This window comes from Mesocricetus auratus, unplaced genomic scaffold (assembly GCF_017639785.1).
Source record: "Mesocricetus auratus isolate SY011 unplaced genomic scaffold, BCM_Maur_2.0 Super-Scaffold_100014, whole genome shotgun sequence".
NCBI classification, from domain to species: Eukaryota; Metazoa; Chordata; class Mammalia; order Rodentia; family Cricetidae; genus Mesocricetus; species Mesocricetus auratus.
The window spans coordinates 73,930,940-73,955,711 of NW_024429197.1; the positions used below are offsets into that span (position 1 = coordinate 73,930,940).

Below are 24,772 nucleotides of genomic sequence, written 5' to 3' on the forward strand. Positions count from 1 at the left end.
CTTTTTGAGAACTCTGCTTAATTCTACAAACCCCCTTTTAATGGCTTGTTTCCTTCATGTTTATTTTCTTAGTTCTTTCTAGACACTAATCCTCTGCTCAATATACAGACACAATGTTTTTCTTCCATTTTGCAGGCTGCCTCTTTTCTGATAGACTCCTTTGCTGTACAGATGCTTTCTAGTTTCAGGAGATCCCATTTATCCACTGTTAGTTGTATTCCCTATGCTTCTGTGAGTCCTAGTCAGAAGGTGTCTATTGAAGCATACTCCCTACTTCCTTCTCTGGCAGCTTCAGAGTATCCATTCTTATGCTGAGGTCACTGAATTGAGTTTTGTGCAAGATGAGAAATTGGGATCCAGTTTTGCTGTAAAACCAGAAGAGACATTTTGGAAATCTTGTTTCTCAAATGAATGAACAAACAAAAAACTAGAAATCAAACTACCTGGTATATTTTCCCTGGGCATAAGCCCAAAAGAACTTGTATCACACCACAGAGATACTTGGATATCCATTTTCACTGCTGTTTGAGTCACAATTGCAAGGAAATGAAAGCAGCCTAGACGTCCATCAACTGATGAATGGATAATGAAAAATGTGGTACAGATACACCTTGGAATTTCATCCAACTATAAAAAATTAAATTATGATGTTTTCGGGTAAATGACTGGAACTGGAAAGAAAATTCTACTTGAATGAGAAAACCCAGACCAGAAGAAATGCTACACAGTCTGTTTCAAATGCCTATTCCAGCTTCCACACTTTAGCTTAAACTGGAAGCCTGGAGACTAGAAGGAGGAAATTGGGATATGGGAGTTCCTTTTAAAGGATTGGGAGGGGGCAGGTGGTGGTGGCGCAAGCCTTTAATCCCAGGATTTGGGAGGCAGAAGCAGGCAGATCTCTTTGAGTTCAAGGCCAGCCTGGTTTATAGAGTGAGTTACAGAAGAGTCAAGGCTACACACACAGAAACCTCTTGAAAAAAAGGAGGGGAGGGCCAGAACACAGGAGAGAGAGAGACAACCCCAGGGGTAGAAATGTTTAAGTGGGGTGGGGGAGTGGGGGTCAGGGAGAGAGGGTGGGGGAAGGTTAGCCCAAACAGAGGCACCATGAAAATGTCCTAAGAAAATTTACTATTTTGTAATCCAATTTAAAAATATAAAAGCAAGATTAATGACAGACACCCATCATGGCTTGATGATGCTTCTCCTAGAAGCAGTGAGTCACCATACAAAATTCAAGGTGCCAGGTGTTGGGTACCTTCCAAAGGGTTCGTCAGGCTCTTGTCAGTCTTCTTGGATGCCATTCAAAACAGAGTGTAGCACCCTGTGGTTTGAAGTTTGTGAAGTCTGACACCCTTCCGCTTCCAGGCATTTCAGGAGAGGGATACTCAGCCTGTACCTCCAATAGGTGATGGAGTAATCGGCACCCGTCAGGCTGGATCTCAAATGTACCACAGTCTGCGAATACATCACCCCTGTAACCCTCGTCCTGGGGAGGAAAGGCCTGATAAACTTTTACAGTGGGAACCAGGGAGTTCTGAACCCTGGAGTGGCTAAAGGCATCAGAAATCAGGTGGCCACCTCCGGAGTCTAAAACACAGACTTGATTTATTCTCTGGAGTCTCCTGGTGTCTCTTAGCTGTGCTTTCCAGCCCTCCTGGTGAGGTCCGCAAGGGCTGAGCTCCGAGGGGCCAGGCCCACTCACTCCACCAGGACAGACCACAGCTTCAGTATGGATGCCCACGTGATCTGGAGGGAGCTCACCCCTGGGAGAGAATACTGGCTTTTACCGCTGGTTTCATAGCCTTGGCAAGTGGATTAAACTACTTTTGCCTGGGATTCCCTTTTCTTGGTGAGCATACGCGAATGTGGAGGCGCAGGTAAGCGTTCCGGTCTGTGTGAAGGCTGGAGGATAGCCTTGCCTGCTGCTCCTCAGGGGCCACTTGCTCCCTACCTTACTTTTCCGTTCGAGACAGGGTCTATCACTGGCATGTGCCCCCCTAGACAGGCCAGGCTGGCTGGCCAGGAAGCCCCAAGGACCCATTCACCTGTTTTTGCCTCCCGTGTGCTTTGCCGTGCCTGCTCTGTGTGGCTTTGTGGAATCAAACTCGGATTCCAACTCTTACAAGGCAAACACTGCTGACAGCGCTTTCCCAGCTCTTCAGAGTCCTTTGCGGTGAAATGGTGTTAAAATGGCATTTAGAGGCCACTTTGAGAGTTAAGTGGTGAACATGTCTAAAACTCTCAGACCAAGGCTGGCAGCAAGGACCAGCTGAAATGATGCCAGTTAGTTCTAACGAACTGTGCCAGGGATTGTGTTTTCTGGACCTTTATAAAGGGGATGGAAATGTCAAACTTGTAGAGTTTCATGTACCACAGTCAACACATACCCCTGACACACGGCAAGCTACCATTCACTATAGGTAGCATTGTGACTGCTACTCCAACTCCTGAACAGCTGCCAAGGCAGACGGGTTCCCTCTAGCACACACGTTTACTAGAGTGAATTAGCCTGAGCCATTCCGCAGCTCTTAATGAGATTGGTGTTACTTGAGGCCGATTCCCCTTATCAGCAGCGCTGTGAACTGCACAGCTCACAACGCTTAATTTCCCTCCACGAAGTCAATCCTTTAATCCCGATTCAGCCTGGCTGGGATTCTGTCTGGCTCTGTACTGGATTGGGGGCAGGCATTCTCTGGCTGCGCTGGACCAGCACAAAGCAACTCTGAACAAGCCAAGATGCTGGGGAATAGTGGGACCACTTCCCGGCTCAGCCATCATAGTGGTTTTCTTTTCCAGCTGCCACATACAGACTCACGCCTAATTGTAGCTCCCCCCAGCTGGTGGAAACAGGGGAAGCCCAGGAGAGAAAGAGAGACAGAGACGAGAGACAGAGAAAGAGAGACAGATGGAAGGAGGCATGAGTATGAATTACTGTGGGAGGCTGGGCTGTGAGATCAGGAACCAGGCTTGGTACCCAAAGAGAGGGACCATGGCTACCACCACTCCAGAGCTGTCAGTTGCCCTCGAGGGCGTGTCTACATGCTTTGAACCATTTCTGGCTGATCACGGAGTCAATGGGAGATGGGAAACACCCGGAAGTGGGGCCAAGACACCAGGCAACAGGAGTCTGTGTGTCCTCGCTTCAGAGATGGGGACAGTTTACCACCTGAGGTCTCACAGCACCTGGGGAGCAGAACTAGAATCCCAGAATCCTGATCACCACTCACAGCTCAACAGTGTTTTCAGAGTGATTTATAAGCACAGGGAGGCCCCCAAGACACCATGAATTAGTGCCTCATGCAGAGCACACCCCATGAAGTGAGTGGATGGAGGGTGGAGTAACATCACATTTTCTAGTGCAAGATGGAGTCTGACTCTGTGTACTGGTTTGAATAAGGATGGCGCCCACAGGCTTATATATTGAATGCTTGGTCCTCAGGGAGTAGCACCACCTGAGACAGATTAGGAGGTGTGACTTTGTCAGGGTAGCTGTGGCCTTGTGGGACAAAGTGAGTCACTGGGGGGGGGGGGAGGGCTTTGAGGTTTCAAAAGCCAAAGTCAGGGTTAGTGCCTCTCTCCTCCTGCTGCCTGTGGATATGGGTGCTGAGCTCTCAGCCAGCTCACCAGCGCCATCCCTGGTGACACTGGACTAAACCTCTGAAACTCTAAGCAAGGCCCCAGTGAAATGTTTTCTTTTATAAGGGTTGCCTAGGTCATGGTGTCCCTTCACCACAAAAGAACTAAGATGGTACCAGGAACTGGGGTATTGTTAAGACAGGCCTGGCCATATTGCTTGTGGGTGGAATGTTGATTTTGGGATTTTTGGATTAGGAAATCAGTTGAAGGCTTTGAGTGGGGCTTAATGGGCCATATTAGTAGACGCACAGAAGACAGTTCTAAGAGTGACATGAACTCTAGGGCCCAGCTCAAGAAGTTTCTGAGGGGAAGAATATTAGTAAATGGCCTAGAGATAATTTTTGTGATATTCTGGCAAAGAATGTGAGTACTTTTTGTTCTTATTTGAAAAATCTGCTTGAGTGTAAATTGACTGTGTCATGTATTTATTTATTTTTTATTTTTTGAGACAGGGTTTTTCTGTATTGTTTTGGAGCCTATCCTGGAACTCGCTCTGTAGACCAGGCTGGCCTGGAACTCACAGAGATCTGCCTGCCTCTGCTTCCCAAGTGCTGGGATTAAAGGCATTCACCAACGCCTGGCTGTCATGTATTTATTAGTGGCCAGTCTTGTCCAGATCTACAAGGACACTGAGCAAGGAAAAATACAAATTATAGAGTTTGAGGAGAAAAGGAGTATTGGGAAATGTAATAGAGTGAAGTCCTGTGCTCAAGAACAAAAAAAAAAAAAAAAAAGAAAAGAAAAGCTTGAAGCTAAATGGGATAAAGAGAGTGGTGACCTCAGGGCAAGACCCCATCCAGCTAAGCTTCCAACGTGTAAAAAGGAATTAAAGAAAAGATTAAGCAGTGAAGGAAATCATCAGCAACAGAAAGCTAGAGCAGGTGTAACTGAACACGGTGCCAAGCTCCAACCCCAGCAAGCATAGAACCTGGCAGCGCTGGCCACGTGGCTCTGGCTTTAGAGCTAAGGATAGAAGAAAGGGGTTGTGGTATCTCCCTAAAAACCTTTCTCGTGGCTAAGGAAATCTGCTGAGGCCAGGCACGTGCCAGGGGTGTCTGTGAATGGAGGTCCACAGAGGCCATTGTGTGAAACTGTGAAGGTGAAGACTGGATTGTGCTGGAAACCCCAAGATGTTGGAGATGCCAGAGTCATGAGATTCCCGCCAAGGAGAGCTGCAGACTGGGTGTGGAACCAGTCCAAGAAAGAGGAATGCGTTGCAGTCAGCAAAGCTGGCAGGACTTGGAGATCTGAAGAGCATGCTGACATCAGACATGATGAAGGGGAATGTGAAGTCTGCTCAGCTGAGCTCCAGTCTTGCTTTGGTCCAGTATTTCCTCACTCCCTTCCTCCCTTTTGGAATGGTAAAGAATATTCTGTGCCATTGTATGTTGGAAGCATGTCATCTGCTTTTTGATTTTGGCTTTTGCAGGGGATTACAGTTAAGAGACTGTCATAAATCTTACAAGACACTTAGAACTTTGGAGTTTCAAACAGTGTTGAGACTGTGATAGACTATGGGCTTTTGAGGTTGGATTGAATGCCATTTCTGCATTAGGATATAGCTACCAGTCTATGAAGGCCAGGGAGTGGAATGTGGAGGGCCTGTGAGGCGCAGTAGCCCAGTGTCTTAGGTCCAGAAGCCTGCGGACAGTCTCAGCATCCTCTGGGCTAGTTCCTTCAAGGGCTCCTGTTTGAGCACTGGGGCTTCGAACAGGCAGAAGTCAGTGAGTGCACTGCCTGGGGAAGGCCCAAGCCCAGTGTACCCCATTGCTGGCCTCTCTACCAACAAACACTGCCCATGCTGACCTAGAACCACATTCAATGCCCATTTCCAGGTCTCTTCCTGGCCAGCAACCTCTGGGAAGCTCTTCTTCCAGCACCCCCCGCACCCCATCCTGAGCCTGAGCTGAGATCCCAGAGCTCAGAGCAGCCAGTGACGAAGGACCAGCTGTCTGGGGCTCAGAGGGTGGGTGCCCAGGAAGTGACAGCATTGCTGTGTGTGCTCTGGGCGGGCTCTGCTGGCCGCTCCCATTTGTGTGTTTGGGGGTCCCTCTTGGCCTTACCTGCGTGTGACTGCATGTGCTCCAGGAGGTTGCTGTAGAACTGGAACTGGATGCCACAGGCGCCGCATGTGTAGGGCTCTGGGGAAGACAGGTGACATGTGACGGGTGACTCGTACCCAGGTATCCTGACACTGGGCTGCAGGAGGTTTTGAAGGTGGGGATCCAGATGTAGACTTGGGGCGCTGGGCCCTGCCTGCCCACTGGCCTGTCACTGGCCTGGAGAGGGCAATGCTGGGGAGAGGCAGAAGCCCGCAGAAGGGAAGAGAGCAGACACAGGCTGCCCGTCAATGGGCCTGCTCTTCACCGAGCTCACTTCAGGCCAGGCGCTGCTCGGCGTGCTCGGCAAGGGCAACACCCAGGCTCCAGAGCTCCCGGGAAACACACTGTCCCTTGGGGTCTACAGCTTAGCTCTCTGCCTGTGGGGCCACACAGGGGTCTCTGCTCATAGAGGGGACAAATGAACAAGGAAACTCACAATGGGAGGCGAAGAAAGCAGGGTGGGAAAGAGGAAGAGACGGGACAATGCACAGTGTGGGGGTGACTGGAGAGGGGCAGGAGGGCGGGCAGAGGGGCACAGGCTGCACCTGCACCAGCTCTGGGTGGCCAGGGCTCCCGCCAGCACCTGGCAAAGAGGGAGGACGAAGGGAAAAAAACATTGTTAGGTAGAAGGGGAGGGACAGAGGGAGGGAGGCGGCTTGGAGGAGGGGTCCTGAGGCTGTCTGGATAGCCAGGAGCAGTAAACTCGGCTTCCTTCCTGTGTGCTCAGGGTTCCAGTCTACCTGTCCACACCTCTCCACCCTCCTGGCCCCTCTGCAGCCTCCCAAGGCTGGTGCTGGGTGTTCCCCGGAGGGTGGCCCAAGGCCCGTCTAAGAGAGGCCAGCAGTGCTCATTCCCTGCCCTGCCTAGCCCTATTCAGCCCCCAGCAGGACCAACACGTACTCTGCAGGAGAGGGAAGGGATTGGAAACCAGAGGGCTTGCAGTTTCTGCAAAAGAGAAACAGTTCAGCTAACGTTTGGTTTTCCAGTCCTGGAGCTGTGAGGTTGTCACACTTGCTGAGGCAGGGGCCGCTCTCAGTAGGCACACAATCTGTGTGGGAAGGCGGGTGAGAGGGTGCCAGCAGAGCGAGGACACTCAAGGAGAAGGCAGGTATCACGTGGTGTGCGAGGGCCATTCGCTTAGGGTGCTCTCACAGTGAGGCTGTGCCCGTAAGTGGCCACACACTTGGCGGCAGCATGTTGGAAGCTGTTTCCGGGTTCTGACCCTAGGATGCCTGCGCTTGGTACCAAAGCACGGGAGTGGCCCTGGCAGAGTGTCTGCTTCAAACCCCATGCCTCCTGGCATTGCCAGAGGGTGAGCGTGACAAGCCCGCATCGTAGCAGGCAGCCAAGTGAAGTGCAGGCGAGCGTGGGGGTCCTGGCTCCACCTACAGTGGGGGGGACCTGGGGCTACAATGGACATATCCCGAGCCTCAGTTTCCTCATCCAGAAAGTAGAACTAAAAGGAACACAGGATGGTGGGATAGGTGAAAACAGACACGACACACAAAGCTCCGAACGCATGCCAGCCACGTTGTAAGCGCTCAATAAACGGTGGCTACCAGTAGCAGCAGCAGCCCACGCAGTGCCGCTCCCAAGCAAATGTTAGCCTTGGCGGCAGGAGAGCTGCAAGGGGTATGTCATGGCGTGGCTGGGAGCCCAAGCCATGCCAGGAGGACTTGGTTCTAGTTCCAGACTGCCACTCAATCCTCTGTGGCCTCGGACGGGTCATGGCATCCCTCCTGGATTAACCCCTTAGAGGGGCTCCAAGGATCACAGTGGCACCCCTGCATTGGTACTTGTGCTGATTGCTTGGTTTACATCAAAGCAAAGCAAGGTAAACAAATCTAAAAGCAACATGCCCTCCTCTCCTGCCTGTGATCTTTGGGGCTGTCTGTGCTCCTTAAGCACTTACAGCCAAGAAGGAATAGGGGCTCATCTAGGGCACACACAGCAGGCAGTGGAGCTAAATTCAAGCCTGGGTTCCAGGGAGGTTGCGTCTATTACTAGGCTGAAGCCTCCACCTGGTGTTTGTGCTCCGAACCACTTGCTGAAGCCTATGGTGGCCAAGATGCACCCCTTACCTGTGCACATCAGGCAGTGCTGGCATGGGGGCATTCACTTGGGCCTAGTATTCAGGGAAGTCAATGGCAGAAGGCCTTCCCGTCCTGTCCTGGCCATCACTGTGCATACCAGCTTGCTGTCCCTTTCTCAGACAGAGTGCTGGTGACCACCCACAATCCCGCCAAGGGTAAACCCTGGAGTTCAAAGCTATCCGTCCTGCAGGCCCCAAGGTGCCACTAGGATCCAGAACAAGGCAGCCACCAGGTGGCAGCAAACACTACCGGGAGTGCTCATGCAAAGCCATAGCACTGCAGAGACTAGAAGAGCATCGTTTGGTTCTGTGGCTCCAGGTCCAGTGTGGGACCAGAACCTGGGACCTCTGGCTTCTGTAAATCATCTTTCTACGGCACCCTGCTTGCATCTCCTTTAAAGAAACCTGCTACAGCATTACTTTTAACTTAGCAACTGGCACTCTTGGGGCTACCCAATCTGGGTTGGGTGAATTGATGCCTGAATCTGGGACTGAGGAAGTTCCCCTCTCCTGTGCAAGGGACACAGGCCCCTCTGCTCTTCACAGGCCCCGCTGTCTCTTGATTTCACGACTCGGCTCTCATGTATCAAAAGACCCCAGGCAGAGGTGCCCACAGTACAGGCCATACCCGTGATGTCACATCACAGGCGCACTCACCGCTGGAATTCTGTGAGTTGCTATTGGTCTCTTCAAAGTGGTTCTGTGCTTTGCCTTCCACTCGCCGGCTGAAGGTGCTTTCTGTTGGGTGGGTAGAGATGGAGAGGGACAGGGAGAGAGGGGGGGGGATATGACACAGGGAGGGGTCAGCTTGTCTGTCAGGTCAGAATGAGCAGGAGGCTCCTGGAACTGGGAGAATCCAAGAACCCTGCTGCTCCCCGAGCCACCTGGTCCCAAGAAACTCTCTAGGTAGTGTCTGAGAGGGTTAGGGATGGAGGGGGAAGGAGTGACCGGCCTAAGGACATGCCCATGAAATGCAGCCAATGAGAAGAGAGCAAACAGGTCAAGGGCCCCACATTTTACTCCACATTTACGCGCGCGCACACACACACACACACACACACACACACACACGACAAGGACGAAGGGGGTAGTTTCATACTTTTCATACTTGCTCAGGAAAGGCCCAAATCTAGGTGAGGAGGGTTGGACTCATGCATGGGAGGGACAGTGCTCGACTCCTTGTGAACCATGTCTCCCACCTGCCCAAAAGCTCACCGTCTCCCAGACTCTCTCTGGAAACCCCATCATACAGACATGGGTTTGGCCAAGCAGAACTATAGTTATGGCCCCATCCACAGAAGATAATACAGCCTTTGCCCAGTGCTCCAGGTACTACAAGGCATGGTTGGTCCAGGGGATGAGGGTCTCGGGAAAGTCAATGAGATACCCAGTCAGCCCTGTTCCGTTAAACAGTTTGGGTGAGGCTACTCAAGGCTCAGAGAAACTGACTAGGATGTGAGCCACTGAACTTTAATTAATGTATCCTCCAAAACACGGTGGGGAGAGGGCTTCTAGCAGAGCTCCATTTTAAAGATTGGATCCTGCAATATCCTTCCAAGTGGTGTTTCTGGGAAGTCACTTGGAGAAACACCACTCACCAGGTCCACCCTGCCCAACTAAGAGCTGGGTGACGGTGCTCTGGGTCGCAGGTGACGTGGGTGATGGATGCAACGGCAGCCGGAGGCAACTCGGTTCTTTTGCCATCACCTCAAAGTCTCCCATAGCCTGCAGAGGCTGCTGGCATTAGGACCACGCCCTCTCTGTGTCCATAACAGCCTGGGTTGATGCTCCAGAGAGCATGTGAACTGGCAGAGGCCCATTCATTCTCTCTCTACAGAGGGCGAGGGGCTCTCACTCTTGAGCACCTACTGTATACCAGACAATAGGTCGGAACTTCGCCATCATGGTCTCCTTTACTCCTCCCAACACCATGAGGCTGTGCAGTACAGCCCATTGAACAGACAGACAAACCGAGGCTAGCGGCTCTGTCCACCAAGAGCACGTGAGGCTTGACTGGAGGCAGGCGCTTCCCTTGTGAGAAGGAAGAGAGGCCCTTCTCTACCGTGGCTTGTGTTCACAGGAGCACAGGCAAGGAGGCAGGACCCTTGCTCTGACTAGCACATGGGTTAGACTCAGTGCAACTCAGGTCACCAGCTCCTGTAATAAGTCCCTCATTGCTCGACTTCCCTGGTGCAAGGGAGCTGCTTAGAAACCAGTGTGTGGTATTTCACGTGTCACATGCACACAAACAGCCATATTCTCCTGGACCACGGCAGTGACAGTCTCCACCTGGCATCTCCACAGACCCTGCCACTTCCTGTCCCAGTCTGCCGCCCTCAGACTTGACCAGACAAGATCCACCACAGGGCTTCCGAGTCTGGTAGAGGCAGCCGCTGATGCGCCCATGGCTTGCTGGACACTTGCCTGAAGATAATGACATTCAGTGAGTGTCAAACGCCAGTCCCCACAGGCAATTCTGAACAAGAGCTCAGGGCCTTTGAAAACCCAGCCACACCGGGCGTTGGTGCCGCACACCTTTAACCCCAGCACTTGGGAGGCAGAGACAGGTGGATCTCTGTGAGTTCGAGGTCAGCCTGGTCTACAGAGCGAGTTCCAGGACAGCCTCCAAAGCTACACAGAGAAACCCTGTCTCCTCAAAAAACAAAACAAAACAAAAACAAAGAAACCAAAAACCCAAACTAAGCCACAAAGCCCAAGAGGAGGCCAAAGCAGAGAGCCATGATGGTTCCATCTGGTGAGTCCGTGTCTGCCTCTGAGAGCATCATCACTGTCAGGCTTTCTCCCTTTCCAGGCGCTGAGGACTGAACCCAAGCATGCCCCCCACATCACTGTCACTGACCTACCTCCCCAACCCTGTTTCCTTACTTTAAGACATGCCTAACTAAGTTGCCCAGTCTGGCCTTGAACCCACTCATAGCCCACTCAGGGCTTGAACTTTTGACCCTCCTGACTGGAGTCAAAAAACACAACTGTTACAACATGGTACTTGAAAATCCCACACTTCAAGGTTGGCTGACTCCCCTCCTTTTGGGAGATCAAGCACATTAAACAAAAGACCACAGCTTGGCCCAAATTAACTCGTAAACCACGAGAAAGGCAGGCACCACTAATTACCTAGCCAGCTCACCAGTTCTCAAACGGCACCAGTGGCTCACCTATCTGACCTTTCAATGCGATCACTCGGTTTAGTGGATCGTTTCGGCCTCCTGAAGGCCACTGAAAGGCCACAGCACCAGAAAGTCTAGCATCATCTGTGTAGGTGGCTCAAGGCTTTCCTCAGGCAAATCCGAGACCCAGGATCCCTGGTAACTGGTACCTAGCACATAGTAGGTCTTATAATCTGGAGGAAATGACTGGGGACTTCACTGCTTAGTCACCTTCTAGAGCCAGGGCTCCTTTTAGCATGAGCCTGGAACTTCTGGACTGACATCCTCTGGTTTCCTGCTGGGTCTCTATCTACAGGAGGGTTTCATGGGGAGGGGACTCTAGGAAGTGGGAGGCCAGGGAGACAGAGCTCCAGTCAGCTACCCTACTTGATGGAGCAGCCTGAGATAGTTTTCTGAAAGGCGAACATGCAAGCTCACGCCAAGGGGTCCAGACAGAATAAACAGGGCTAGACAGTCACAGACAGCAGAGTGATCACAAAGGTAAGTGAGCCTGCCCTGGGGCCATTGCGGCAGGGGTGGGGCAGGGAGCGGTGGGGACTGCAGAACAGGGGAAGTGCACAGACACCAACTGTGAAGGAGGCACCCACCATTCCCTGCAGGAACATAGCCTAGGCCAGTGAGACATCTCAGCACAGCCAGAAACCCCGAGTTCCTACATACACTCTTCTCATGTTCAAACACTTCAAGTTACTCTTTAATATCTTTAATAGAAAGCTTTTAAACTTCATAAAGGCCAAATAAAACAGACCCCCTTAGGCCATGATTTGGGGAAAAATAAACTACTTTAAAAATGTTCATAAAATTTGTTGTTTAACCCTGCAATTGAGGTCCATAACTTGGTCTGCCAGGTTCACAGGTGTCGAGAGGCCATGGGCCCTAATCTGTACCAAAGCATGATGGGACCTCCAGTCTTGTTCCTGCAGGGGAACAGCTGTGGCAGATGATGGGCAGGGAGCCAGGGAGGCACGGGTAGGAAACAGAGGCCATCCGTACCTGCAGTTGCCTTGCTTGCTGGAGATCCGGAGTTTGGAGTTCGGAACGTCTGAGTTTGGGTAGCTGGAGGGGTTCGGTGTAAGAGGGTGGTGCATCGGACCACGGAGGCTGGAGCTTTTTTCCCGGACTGGTTCGTCTGGGTCTTCGTTGCCACGAAGCGTGGAGACGGGGTGACCTCTGGATGGGAACACTCAGAACCCGTGTCTGGATCTTCCGGTGGCTCCCACCCAGGGGCGGTACCTGAGAGGGTCATGCTCTCAGTCTCTGAGGGCCTTCACAGCCTGCCAAGTGACTGGCCTCTCAGGCCACCCGTCCCAGAATGCCCGCTGTGACACACCCACGACCAACCTGCCCTCACTCTATGGAGAGTAAGGGCTCACGCTCTTACCCACAGCCTGAGAACCTTTCAAAGTTGTTTTCTTTTCACTTTAAGGAAACCTGACCTCCGGTTCATGCTCAGAGCTAGCTGCTGGTGCCATGGCTTCTGTGTAGTTTCTGAGTGTCTACATCCTTAGGCTTAGGGCTTCTGGACTATGACTTCAAACCCAACTATATTTTCCTAGAATGTTGGTTTCTTGGCCCTTTTCCTTCATGGGAGTCTGGCTCACACTCGGTGATAACAGGCAGACAGGCAGCATGGGCTGGGGTTGAGTGGTGGAGTAGGGAAGGGACTGGGGTTGGGAACTGTTGTCCTTAGGAGACTCAGGCCCGTCACAGTCACTGTCCCCCGTGAGGCTTGGGAAGTCCTCTACAGAGCTAGACTTCTCAGGCGATGTCCTCCTCTGGTGGTCCTGGGTGCCCTGAGCCTGGTCCTAACCCGCCCCACTGAGAAGAGCAGCAGACAAGGCTGCTTCCTGAGACCATGTAATGTCTACAGCTATGTCCCTTGAAGGAAAGAAGGGGAGCTGGCAGAGAGGGGAGGGATCCTGACGCCCTACCTGTGCTTAGGGCTTGCGGTCATTGCTCTAAGCCAATTTGGTTTTCTGGCTCTGTGAGGCTGGTGGGGCATTGATAGAATACTGCTCTCAGGGCCGTGTCCATCCTGGGACATATCAGAGGCTGAGATGAAGGGCTTTGAGCCGTTGTCAGCGCTGAGGCAGAAGTTACGGTCCAAGGAATCCAGGCCCCATGCGAACCGTGGCTCCCTTTCACGAGGAGCTTAGCACAGCTCAGAGATGCTTGCCTTTTACAGGGCTGCCCGTGCCAGGGGAACGGGAGTCATTCTGTGGCAGCCCTAATGAGCTCCAGACTGAGGAGGTCCCGGGGCCTCAGTCTGAGAAAGCCCAGGGAGCTGTCACAGGCAAAGGACACCTCAATGTTTTCTTTCTCTCCCTTCTCCCTTCCTCACTTGAGTCAAACAGGAAGGAAGGCTTATCTGATAGCCCCCCCCCCCCCGTTATCCCAGAATAACCCAGCACATTGAACACCATGCTGCTATCTGGGTCCACCCCTGACTGCTCCACTGTCTCTCTGTGGGAGGGCAGTTTAGGAGCCATAGCTAGTGGCCTTTACTGAGGCTGGAGAAGTCAGCTCATGGTGGAAGCACAGCTCCATGACTTCTGGCCTCAACAGTCCTGGATTCTGTACTATACAGGGAATAGTTCCCCTTCCGACCTGTAATGAGGCAGGATGACCCTGACTGGGCAGCCCCCTGGGGATTCAGTGAGACACCCAGAAGCCAGAGACAGAGAGAGACCCTGAAGTAACTGTTCCTCACATTGCCTACTTAGTGACAGGCAATCTAAGCCCAGGAGCTCCAAGGGGACAGCCAGCAAGAAGGTTCTCGGTGGGACAGGACCTGAGGCCAGCCAGAAGCTCAACAAGACCTGTGAGTATCCCCTCCATGCACCATGAGACACTCGCCCATACGTCCAGAGCCCTGGCACAAGGACAGAGTCCATGAGCTGCCCGGCCACCTGCTTTCCTGAGAGACCCACCTGTCATGGCAGAACCACTTCTGGGGACTGTTTTGCAGTTGATTCCTGCTGTGAAAACCCTAGCATTCCTTACAGCAGGGACCTCAGGGACCTATGAAGCACTTGATCTAATAAGCCATCGTGTTTGCTCCTGCTGCCCTGCCAGACTCTGCCCAGGCCCCTCACCTCCCCACTTTCTCAACTCCTCCACTACCTGTTCTCCTCCAAACGCAAGGCCGTTGTCCAAGCTGCTTCCTTTCATCCCCTGACACTTTGACTGTTGGGCCTATGTGCTTACGTGCTGCACTGACAGCGTGTCCTTAGGGAGCCCTCCTCAAGAAGGACTTTCTTGACCATCTGATCACCTCTTCCTTTCCAGGAACTGACTGCCATCAATGCCGATCGCTGTGACCTTTGATGGCTCTGCTTTGGAAGGCCCGAGAGGTCCAGTTTGTCTCCCTATCTTCATGCATTGAGTGTAGAGCTCATCACAGGGAGTGACCAGGAAGAATCACGCCATCCGCGAATGAATGCACAGAATAGCCGCAAGAGCGAAACTTGGAATGCGGAAGCAGAGGGCCTTAGAGTCAGGAAGCTCAACACGAGAGGCTGTCACAGAGCCACGAGGCGATCCTTACCCTCCCACTGCCCCAACGCATAAAGCACACGGGGCCACGGAGGTCAGTTCACCACCTCAGGGTCACTCAGTGGGTTGGTCCCGAGCATGGATGGATCCCATCAGTCCACTCCATATGGTGACCTCACACGGAACACCATCAGGCTGGAGCTCCTGCCTGCCTGGGCTTGTCCCGGGAATGAGCATCTCCGACAGGCTGGCTACTTTCCATTGCAAGAAACACACATAAGATTTTTATACGCCACACGCCTAAAAAATGACAGGGCGCCAAGTCTCTCGTGCAGGAAGACAAAAAGTCAACAAGAGAAAAGCAAGAGGCGAGAGAGGCATGGGCTGTCTCTAAACTTAAGAAGCGGAGCTAAAGTCTGGGAATCTTGTGCTCCAACCCCGAGAGTGGGAACAAGTAGAAACCTTCATGGAGTCTCGTCCTGGAAAGAGAACTTCTGGCTATGATGCAGTGACTGGGACAGGACTGGTGTCTCTGATGAAGCTAGACAAAGAAACCACAGCGTGTAGACCCCATCAGCAGATGGAGTGATTCACAGAGTCGACCTGGTGAGTCCCAGCTCAATCCAAAATCTCTACTGGAGATAGTCAGCTCAGAGGACAGAGCAGGGCCCAATGGCACACCCACTCACTGAACCTGAACCAGAGGACAGGGGTCAAGATCAGGAGGCTGGACACCACAGGGCAGAATAAAAGAAGAGATACTTGAGCCAAGAAAGAATTCCAGAAATGTGCAGTAGGGCCTCCTTAAAGGCTTCGGCTGACTACTTCTAAATCATTTGTCTGCACTGAGAAAGCAATTATTTGTGTGTAGGTGTTCATTTGTGCGTGCATGCATGTGTGTGTGCGCGTGAGTGTGTGTGTGTGTGTGTGTGTGTGTGTGTGTGTGTGATGTGGATGAGGACTCAGAGGTCACACAAGGTTAGGAGATCTTTGGGACTTTGGCAGAGTTCCAGAAATGCCATGCCCTGGAGAGCTACCACAATGCTGAGTAAGAGCTACTCCTGTTGCTCTAACCTAGCTTAGAAACAAGACTCTGAAGCATTAAGTTGATCTATAAGGAAATTAATTGCCTTCCAGAACAAAGGCAATGCTTTCAAAGGAAGAAAACACAACCTAGTCAAGTCCACAACATGCCATCTACAATGAGCAGCACAAAACAATTACTTATGAGAGGAACCAGGAAAATGTAGTTAAAAATGAAAATGAAAACCATTCAGAAGAAACACAGAAAGAAATATGATGAGATAAAGACCTTAAAGCCATTATTATAAGTGCGTCAAAAGAAGACCAGGAATATAACTGCGAACAAGGAAAGCTATAAAAAAGAATTTGCAGAAATTAGACAGTACAGGAGAAAAGATTAAAGAATTTGAGAGCAGGGCAAACCGAAGCACAGAGGAATACTTAGGCCGAAAAACTAAACACAGACTGAACCTACTATAAGCACCACAGATATCGAATGCACGTGCAATTAAAGTCCTAGGAGAGGAAAAAGAAATTAACAAAGGAAAATAATCTCTTGGTCAAAGGTTATGAATCTCAGCAAAAGTCAGATTAGTTGCCAGTTAGTACTTAAAAGGCTTCAGAGGGCTAGAAAGACAACTCAGTGGCTATGGTCTAAATTCATGACAGACTATAACACATCAAAGATGTGTACCATCAACCACAAAGTGAAAATAAGTTAATAGCAGAATATCCATGGAATAAATTTAAAAATACTTCATTAGTACTATAGCAGGCAAGAAAATAAGAGTGAAAATGAACAATATGAACAAATAGAAAAATATATAGTGCCAAATGAAATCCAATCATATCAACATGCTACATTAAATGTAAATGGATTAAATTTCAATTAAAAATAAATTGTTTATTTATTGTACCACAACTGTATGTTCTTTTTTTTTTTAAATTAGGGTTTCTCTATGAAGCCCTGGCTGGTCTGGAACTCACAGAGAACCTTGGGACTTTGCCTCCTGAGTGCTGGGATTAAAGTCATGTACCATCATGCCTGACTTATATGTTCCATTTTAATTTGAAGCTTAAAATAAAAGCTTTGAACATTCTAAAGAGGAGGAGTACAGATTTGATACAGTGAATGAATGAATCTAACAGCAGACATCCAAAGAAACTAGTCAAAACTGGATGCATCTTAAAGAGGAATGGAAAAACCCAGACTGGGAAGTGAGGACTTTGAGGCTTTTGGCTTTAGTATCTGCTAAGGCAAACCAATTTATTTTTAAAGTCAAGGAAGGACACACAGACTTGAAAATTATCAGCTAACTTAACCTGACACTTCAAAACATATACCAAACTTACTCATAATTAACTAATTAATTTTGGTCAAGTGAACACGAAACGTGGCAAAGAGAGGCCATGTAGATCATAAAACAAAACTCAATAAATTCCAAAGATTATAATCATAATATATATTTAACCATAACAGAATTAAATTAAAAATAAATTCAATTTTAAATAATTAATTTATTAATATATGGAAGGGGAACACATTTTTCTCTATGATGTTTCCTATGATGAAATTACCAGGTTTGACAACATAAGTGTTGTATTTCTATAAAATTATTTATAGAAAGCAATTCCAACTCTATATAAATTCTTCAGAAAATGGAAGAGAAAGGAATTTTCTTTGGAGCTGCTTCTATGAAACAGGATTTTTCTGACACATAATAAATACAAGGAGGTTATAAGAGTTGGAGTTAAAGTGGCTCAATTCTCTTGGAAAACAGCAGCTAATCTGTGGGTATGCATGTGTTGTGTACATGCATGCTGTGAGCACACTCACCTGTGTGTGCAGATATGGAGGTCAGAGGTCAGCCTGGGAAACCTTTATTAGTCCACCACGTTGTCGTTGTTGTTCACGGCAGTGTTTCTGAGATAGGGTCTGCCACTGACTCTCCAGAGCTCACTGTTTTGGCGAGAAGGGCTGGCCCGCAAGCCCTTGGTACGCACCTCTCTCCACTTCTATTCCAGTGCTGGGGTCACAGGCACGTGCTGCCAGCGTTCAGCTTTTAAGTGGGTGCCGGGGAACCAAGCTCAGGTTTTCACGCTTGCACTTGAAGCACTTTTTACCCACAGAGCTACCCATCAGTCTCAACCACTAGCTATTCTCAAACATATGCCTACCAGATGATCTAGCCATTCCACAAAGACTTGAACATGTAGTTATGGGAGCTCCATTCACAGGAAATCCAAGGTGGAGATGCTCCAAACACTCAAGAGTAAACAGACAAAGGTCTATCCAGACCGCGGTGCATTGTTTCTGATTTGCCATTCGGTGCTTTGGCCAATGACAGACCATACTATGTGGTGGTTTCACGATGTCACACCATTTAATAAAGCCACAGTTGTCTTAGCTTGTGTAAGTTGCACTCTGATGCTTGCACAACACAATGCCCTAACGATCAGCGTCTCTCAGAATGTGCCTGATCTTAATGGAGATACGGCTGCATTCACAGTGGTCTACTGAGGACAGGCTACACCTCCATAATGGAGCACATTCTGTCAGAGTCCACATGTCAGGAATGCAAACTCATCAACAACAACACGAGCAGACTGGTGCCTGCTGGGGATGGGAACGTGGTAAATAAGGGCACAAGATGACTGTGGATTTACATTTGCTATCTGAATTTTGGTACATCCATTGACCAAAGGTTACCACTTTTACACTATAAATGGTGGGAGCTTAGTTATGGGATTAATATATTTTACTGGTGGCATTTAGTGTTTTAAAGACTCATTAGAAATAGTTACTTTATTTTGTTGCTGTTGTTGTTTTTGTTTTTTCAAGACAGGGCTTCTCTGTGTAGCCCTGGCTGTCCTGGAACTCACTCTGCAGACCAGAACTCAGAGATCCACCTGCCCCTGCTTCCCAGTGCTGGGATTAAAGGTGTGTGCCACCCCTGCCCGGTCAATATTTACTCTCTTGATTAAGGACCCTTGATCACCCCACTGGTTGATCATGGGGCACATTCCTAGTCTAGGATTATAATTCCCTGCCCTTGGGAGAGTTTGTTTAAATGTCAGGGAAGATCCTGAGAAAGTTTACACAGAAGTGAGTATAAAACATGACCTTGAAAGCAAAGTAACTGATCAAACTACCTAGACTCTTCTGTAATTTAGAATTCCTCTGCAAAACCGTCTCCTGCTGAGATGGCCTCTTCAGTGTGCACTCCTGTGTATGTATGTGTGTACATAATCAGAGTTGTACACACTAAATATATACTAACATCGCTGGGAAGGCATCTTCAGTGTGCTCCTGTGTATGTATGTGTATATTATCAGAGTTGTACACACTAAATATGTACTAACATCACTGGGAAGGCCTCTTCAGTGTGCTCCTGTGTATGTATGTGTATACATAATCAGAGTTGTATACATTAAATATACAGTTTAAAAACAGAAATTCTGACAAAGAGACATCCTAATATTATAACATTCTTCAGTTCATGTTGTACTCTGATTTTCTGATATTCTCAACCTATTTTAATAAAACATAGGCTTAGTGACACATTAAAAAATGTCATCTACTACACTAGCAAAACAACTCAAAATAAATAAACAAACATGTTAAGAATCCACGCAATCATCTTAACAGAAGAAAACGCCACACAGCCCTGATTTACAAGGCCCAGCTTCCAGTAAGCGAGTGACAGGCAGCTACGGGAGCCTGCGGTGGCTGACACAATAGGTGATGATGAAAATGATGACACTTAGCAGTGAGCAACCGAACCCCACGATGGGGAGCAGGCAGGTGCACCCGCTCATTTCTTCCATTCAACACTGTGCAGCGAACCCTAAAACGGGACTGTGGAGCGCACAGCCCCCTCGGATATCACAAAGAACACTGCCCATGATCAGAGTTGCTTTTTATCAGTGGGTCACTTCACCACGGCAAGAAGGAACCTACGAGGACTGACAAGCAATTTTAGTAAACTTGCAGGACACAAATCCAGAGTGCAAAACCCTACCGTTCCTACGGAATAGCAGGAACAATCGGGAAATTCAAGTTCAAGAATTACAGTGGCAGCAGAAGATTCAGACACCTAACGAAACAGGTGTTGAGACTGAAGAGTACACACGTGCAGAGAGAACCAAAGCATGCCCAGCTCCATGGAGGGCTAGCCATGGCCAGGGGTTGCCTGGGAGATACAACACCATAGCCATGAACAGGTCCCGAAGACACGCCACCACTGGGCGTCTACAGGTTCAATGTCAACCCCCCCAAAATGTAACTGATGTTTTCCTTTCTCATCATTATTATTTTGGTAGAACTTGGCAAGCCTCTAGCATTTACATGAAAAAAATAAAGTTCCTAGATGAACCATACATTCTTTAAAATGAAAGGATAAAGTGGAAAATCTAAGGAGAGCTGTTTTAAGACTTCCCAAAGAGGTGCAGTAAATCAGAACACATGTGCACGTATAAAGGTAGAAAAATGAATCAATAGAAAAGAAAGACAGTAACCCTGGATGTTCAACGGGCTCCAGCAAGGGCACCAAGCCACTGAACAGGAAAAGGTAACTTCCACGGAGGCTGTTAGACAAGCAGGTGTCTACATAGAATAGGACAAACCTTCTATCTCACCTCAGTCACGGGCTAACAGCCCAGCTCAACCGCAGACCTGAGTGTGGAAGTTAAAATGACCTAAAACACTTTTAAAAGAACCTCACCACCATGAAGTAGGTAAGGATGGATCCAGAAAGCACCTACTGTAGAGACGAATGATAAATCATGCTTCATAAATGAAAATCACCTGCTTATCAGTGGGTGACGCATGGAAACTATCAAAGGCTAGGAGAAAATATCCATGAGATGGAGGATGTGGACCAACTCTAAGGTAAAAAGAATTCCTACAGCCAATGAAAAAAGGGCAAACAACTGGAGAGAGAGAGAGAGAGAGAGAGAGAGAGAGAGAGAGAGAGAGAGAGAGAGAGAGAGAGAGAGTAAGAAAGAGAGGAAGAGAGGGAAGGGAAGTGAGATAATACATCATCTACACAAATATTTACCAGACTCAAATAAGAAAAAGGTCAATAAGTCCATGCAAAAAGGGTGAACATCACCAGTTACCAAGAAAATAGACATCAATTCCACAAGATGCCACTGTCCACACACTAGAACAACCAGAAGCAGACAGCCTGATGCACCCCAAACCCTAGAACACTGGGCCAGCAGAGTTCCTGGGGGAGGCCGATGCTATGGGCATTTTGGAAACGGTTTGTCAGTGCCAATAAAAAGGAAACAAACCTACTCCCCCATAGCTCCACCCCTTGTTTGGTATTTATCCTGGGGACGACCCACAGGCCCACAGAATGTGTCACACAGGCCTCTCAAAGTAGTTCTATTCATGTCAGCCTAAAGCTGGAATTAACCCAAGTGAGCAGGCAAGTGATCAAACAGACTCAGATTCTGCACAGTAGGGGATCCATCAGCAGTGAAAAGGGAGCCGATATCGTGACACACGATATTAAGAATGTTTTGTGAGTGAAATCAAAAGCAGACATAAGTGCACACATGGGACTCAGGAGAACTTTCGCAGGCAGCCTTCTGCATTCGCATCAGAAGCAGGGACACATGTCCATTGCCACCACCCAATCACACCTTCACCGAACCCAGACTCCCACACACAGATCTAATCCTGAGGCCATCAAAACACTGTCTCCTGCCCAGGCTCGCAGAAACCATCCATTGTTGAAACTAGATCAAATCTAGTATTTTAAACAGGTGTTTCTAAAATCCGCAGAAGACATCAGTGAGTACCAGAGAAACATTTCAATAAACACACACAGAAAAAGAGTCTAAAACAGAGAGAAAAGCCAAATGAAAGTCAGGACGAGACACAGGGAGTCCTTTGGGAGGGAAGCACCAGCATGTCAGAGAAGTTAGGGTACAAGTGGGGCTCCCCTTTCTGTGCCAAGGGAGGCTGGAGAGCTTTGGAAGGCTTACCACTGCCTGGTGGGGTTCAGGACCCACTCCCCATCTAACTGACACCATAACTTTATCAACACACTCTGGGAATGAAAGGACGTAGCATAGATACTGAATCCCAGCTGCCTTTGGCCTTGTGAGTAATGCCTTTCTAAGTGCATTCCGGGTAACATCCTCTTTGGCACTTGGCAGCAGCTACCCACAAACAGCCCAATGCCTGGGCACCACTATCAGGAGTGGAGACCAAATGGACAGGGCGGTACCCACCCAGTAGAACTCTGACACCCTCTCCAAGGTCTAGCTACACAGTATGCATAGGACCACAGTAGATACCTACCTGAAAGTACCTGCCTGCTGCAGATGTCAGTTCAGACTCTGGCATAGAAAGACCCCCAAGAACTCTTCACAGATGGGAAACTTGGGCCCAGAGAAGCTAACCAGGCAAAGGGTCACACAACAGCCAGGCATTGAACCAGATGAAGAACCACAGCCCAGTGTAAACACAGGATTGAAGCTGCTACCATCCAAAGAGGAGGGGGCCCCAGCCTTACCACCCTGCCAGCAGTGAGGAAATCCTTGGGAAGCCACTGATCTCACTGTGCAAGCACTAGACACCTCTCCCCCTACTCCATTACCCTCAGGGAGCCGCCTGCCTACGCTGCTCCTGAAGGTCTGCAACCACCCCAGACAAGTGGCTTTGACGCTGTGACGTCCATGGCTACACCTCTTACTCTACCCCAGATCTTCTCAGTCTCAGAAAAGGGACTGATCCCCAGTTCTACACTGAGATGTCCACATAGGGAAATTAGCAGAGGCTCTTGAACATCCACTCGGACTATCTGACTCTTCCAGAGGCCATGTAGGTCCTGCCTCATTACAACTTATGTGTCTATTTGCATAGGAGAGGGTGAAAGGCCCTCTGGCTGTCAGACGGACCTTCCTCTGACTGTCATCTGCAGAAAGACACCCGGAAGTCACCGGGCAGGCTGACAGGCATCCGGAAAGTGGAGGGCCGGGGTACCAGATGGAGATCCTTCTTATCCTTGTCAGGAGAGGAGTAAGGGATTATGGGTCATGGCCACCAGGAAGCACATGATGCCCGGTCCTGGCTTTCAGGTCTTCTGCCTTACACATAAGCACACTGTCTGCTTCCTTAGCTTTCTACCACCAAAGCATAGGATTGTCTTTCCCAGCCACCCTGCCATCAGGTAGGTTGGGCCTTGGTCAACTAGGAGGAAAGCCACATCCCAGGATGGATACTATGGGGGTGGGAGCAGGTCAGGAAGTCCACATGTGCAGGTGTTTGGAGATGTGGGGACAGGGCCCACCAGGTTATTGGACAAACAATATTCACTCTCCTGATGTCCAATATGAGTGCCAGTCCTCTGAGCTACTGTGAGAGCTCTACCTGATTGGGGCACGCCAGACCCCTGACAGCCCAGACCCAAGCTCACCTTGCTGGCACCTTCTCTGGCAAAGCTCCAGAGTTCTGGCCAGTGGCTAACCCCACCCCTCCCCAGGTCTCCCCATCCCCCAGCTAGAGAAGGGACTCACTGATGGGGGCGTGTAAGGCCACGTGCTCCTGGTAGGGCGTGTAGTACTTGTACTGCTTCCCACAGAACTCACAGGTGTAATTGCCGGTTTCTGCGGAAGGAGAAGGAGGTATGAGAACAGGTGACCCCCACCCCAAATAAAGCACCAGCATCTTTAGTCCTCAAACCCCTCTTCACTGGGGACCACCATCAGACTCAACTTGGACTGTGGAGTTGAACTGTTCAAATCCCAGTGTGGTCTCTCCTGTAACCTCTGACAGCTAGTGTTCTGTGTGTGGTGGTAGAGGCAATTGCACGTATACATGTGTGCGTAGGTTATCATACATGTGGAGGCAAGGTCAGCTTTGGGTGTTTTTTTCCACAGCTGTTTGCTTGTTTGTTTATTTATTTATTTGAGACAAGCCTTCTTGCAGAACCCGGAGATCACTGTTTTCAAAGAACTGGCTGGCCAGTGTGCTCGAGGAAGCTCATGCTTTTGTCTTCTCCATCTGGGATTAGATGCTGCACCTGACTATACATGGGCCCTGGAGATCTGAACTCAGGTCCTCATCCCTGCGTGCAAGCATGTTACAAACTGAGCCAATTCTCCAGCCCCTCAACGCCTCCATTTTCTACCTTTAAGAGGGAGGTAACAAAGAGCCATCTTCTTGGATTCCTGTGGAGTAAACCGACTGAAATGATTAGAACAATGCCTGCAGCCTTGGTGCCAGGGGACCCCAGCTGACACGCAAAGTCAACCTTTCCACAAGCCCTGCCCACTGCAGGGGTCACTACCGTGGTCCCTTATCTCCACCACTTGGTCCTCAGGTATTTCTACCCACCGGAGCTGGGGGCACACTTCTTAGTCCTCACTAAGCCTAAATACTTATTATTTATTTATCATTGCATGTGTCTGACGACATACGTGTGTATGTATGTGTGCGCTACAGAGCCCATGTAAAGGTCAGAGAACAACATGGGTCCTGCAGATCAAGTTCAGATGTTAGGCATCAGGTGCGCACTAACCCTTGCGCCAGCTGACTGGTCTATCACTAGACTTTTATCTGTATATCTCTCTAGGGTCTGCCTAAACTCTCCTTTGAAGAAGTCTGACATAAAACAGTTCATTTGGGGACATTGACAAACACTGATAAACACAAGCTTTAAGTTCTTTAATGGCGCAGGTGCTGCCTTCTGCAATGCCCCCCCCCAAAGGGGGACATCTTCCCCGGGGGCACCACCAGCTGCCCCGCCCTGCTCCACAGCACCTTTGCCCTCCTCTAGGGCGTTTCTCTGCTGCTCCCATTTGTCTGGCTCCTATGGCCTTGAATTAGCCAGCCCTGGTCGATATCCTCTTTGTAACCTGGTGTATTCAATCGACAATACTTTGTGGACATCTTGCCCAATCAATAAGTATTGATCTCCAGGACTGCCTTTATCGGCTGCATGGCTCCCATGGGACTTGGGAATTTGCTGAGCCAGTTGCCCTACACCAAGGGACATTCAGACTGTTTCAAGTCACTGCCCCCCCCCTTGTTTAAAGAAACTGCTGAAATCCACATCCTTGCAGGGGCTTTTGCATATCTGCTCATTAGTTTGGCACAAGATTACAAAATACAGCTCAGAAGCCTGCGTGTCACCGGGATAAAGAGGTGGGGAGGCGCTGCTTCCGGAGGCTTCTGGTAACCAAGTGCCATCACCCAACCACACACCGCATCCCTGTCC

At 49.5% G+C, this 24,772-nt stretch overlaps 1 protein-coding gene across 4 annotated transcripts in view; it reads right to left on the minus strand.

The window, feature by feature from the left end:
• Positions 1-24,772, minus strand: part of Znf618 (zinc finger protein 618) — a 172,654-nt gene that overhangs the window by 10,996 nt on the left and 136,886 nt on the right. For all 4 annotated transcript variants that reach the window (XM_040757353.1, XM_040757352.1, XM_040757351.1 and 1 more), the window contains 4 exons: positions 23,070-23,159; positions 12,012-12,251; positions 8,488-8,568; positions 5,700-5,777 (listed from right to left, as the gene is read on the minus strand). In XM_040757353.1, coding sequence (XP_040613287.1) covers positions 5,700-5,777; positions 8,488-8,568; positions 12,012-12,251; positions 23,070-23,159 — 489 coding nt within the window. The remainder of the gene's footprint in view (positions 1-5,699; positions 5,778-8,487; positions 8,569-12,011; positions 12,252-23,069; positions 23,160-24,772) is intronic.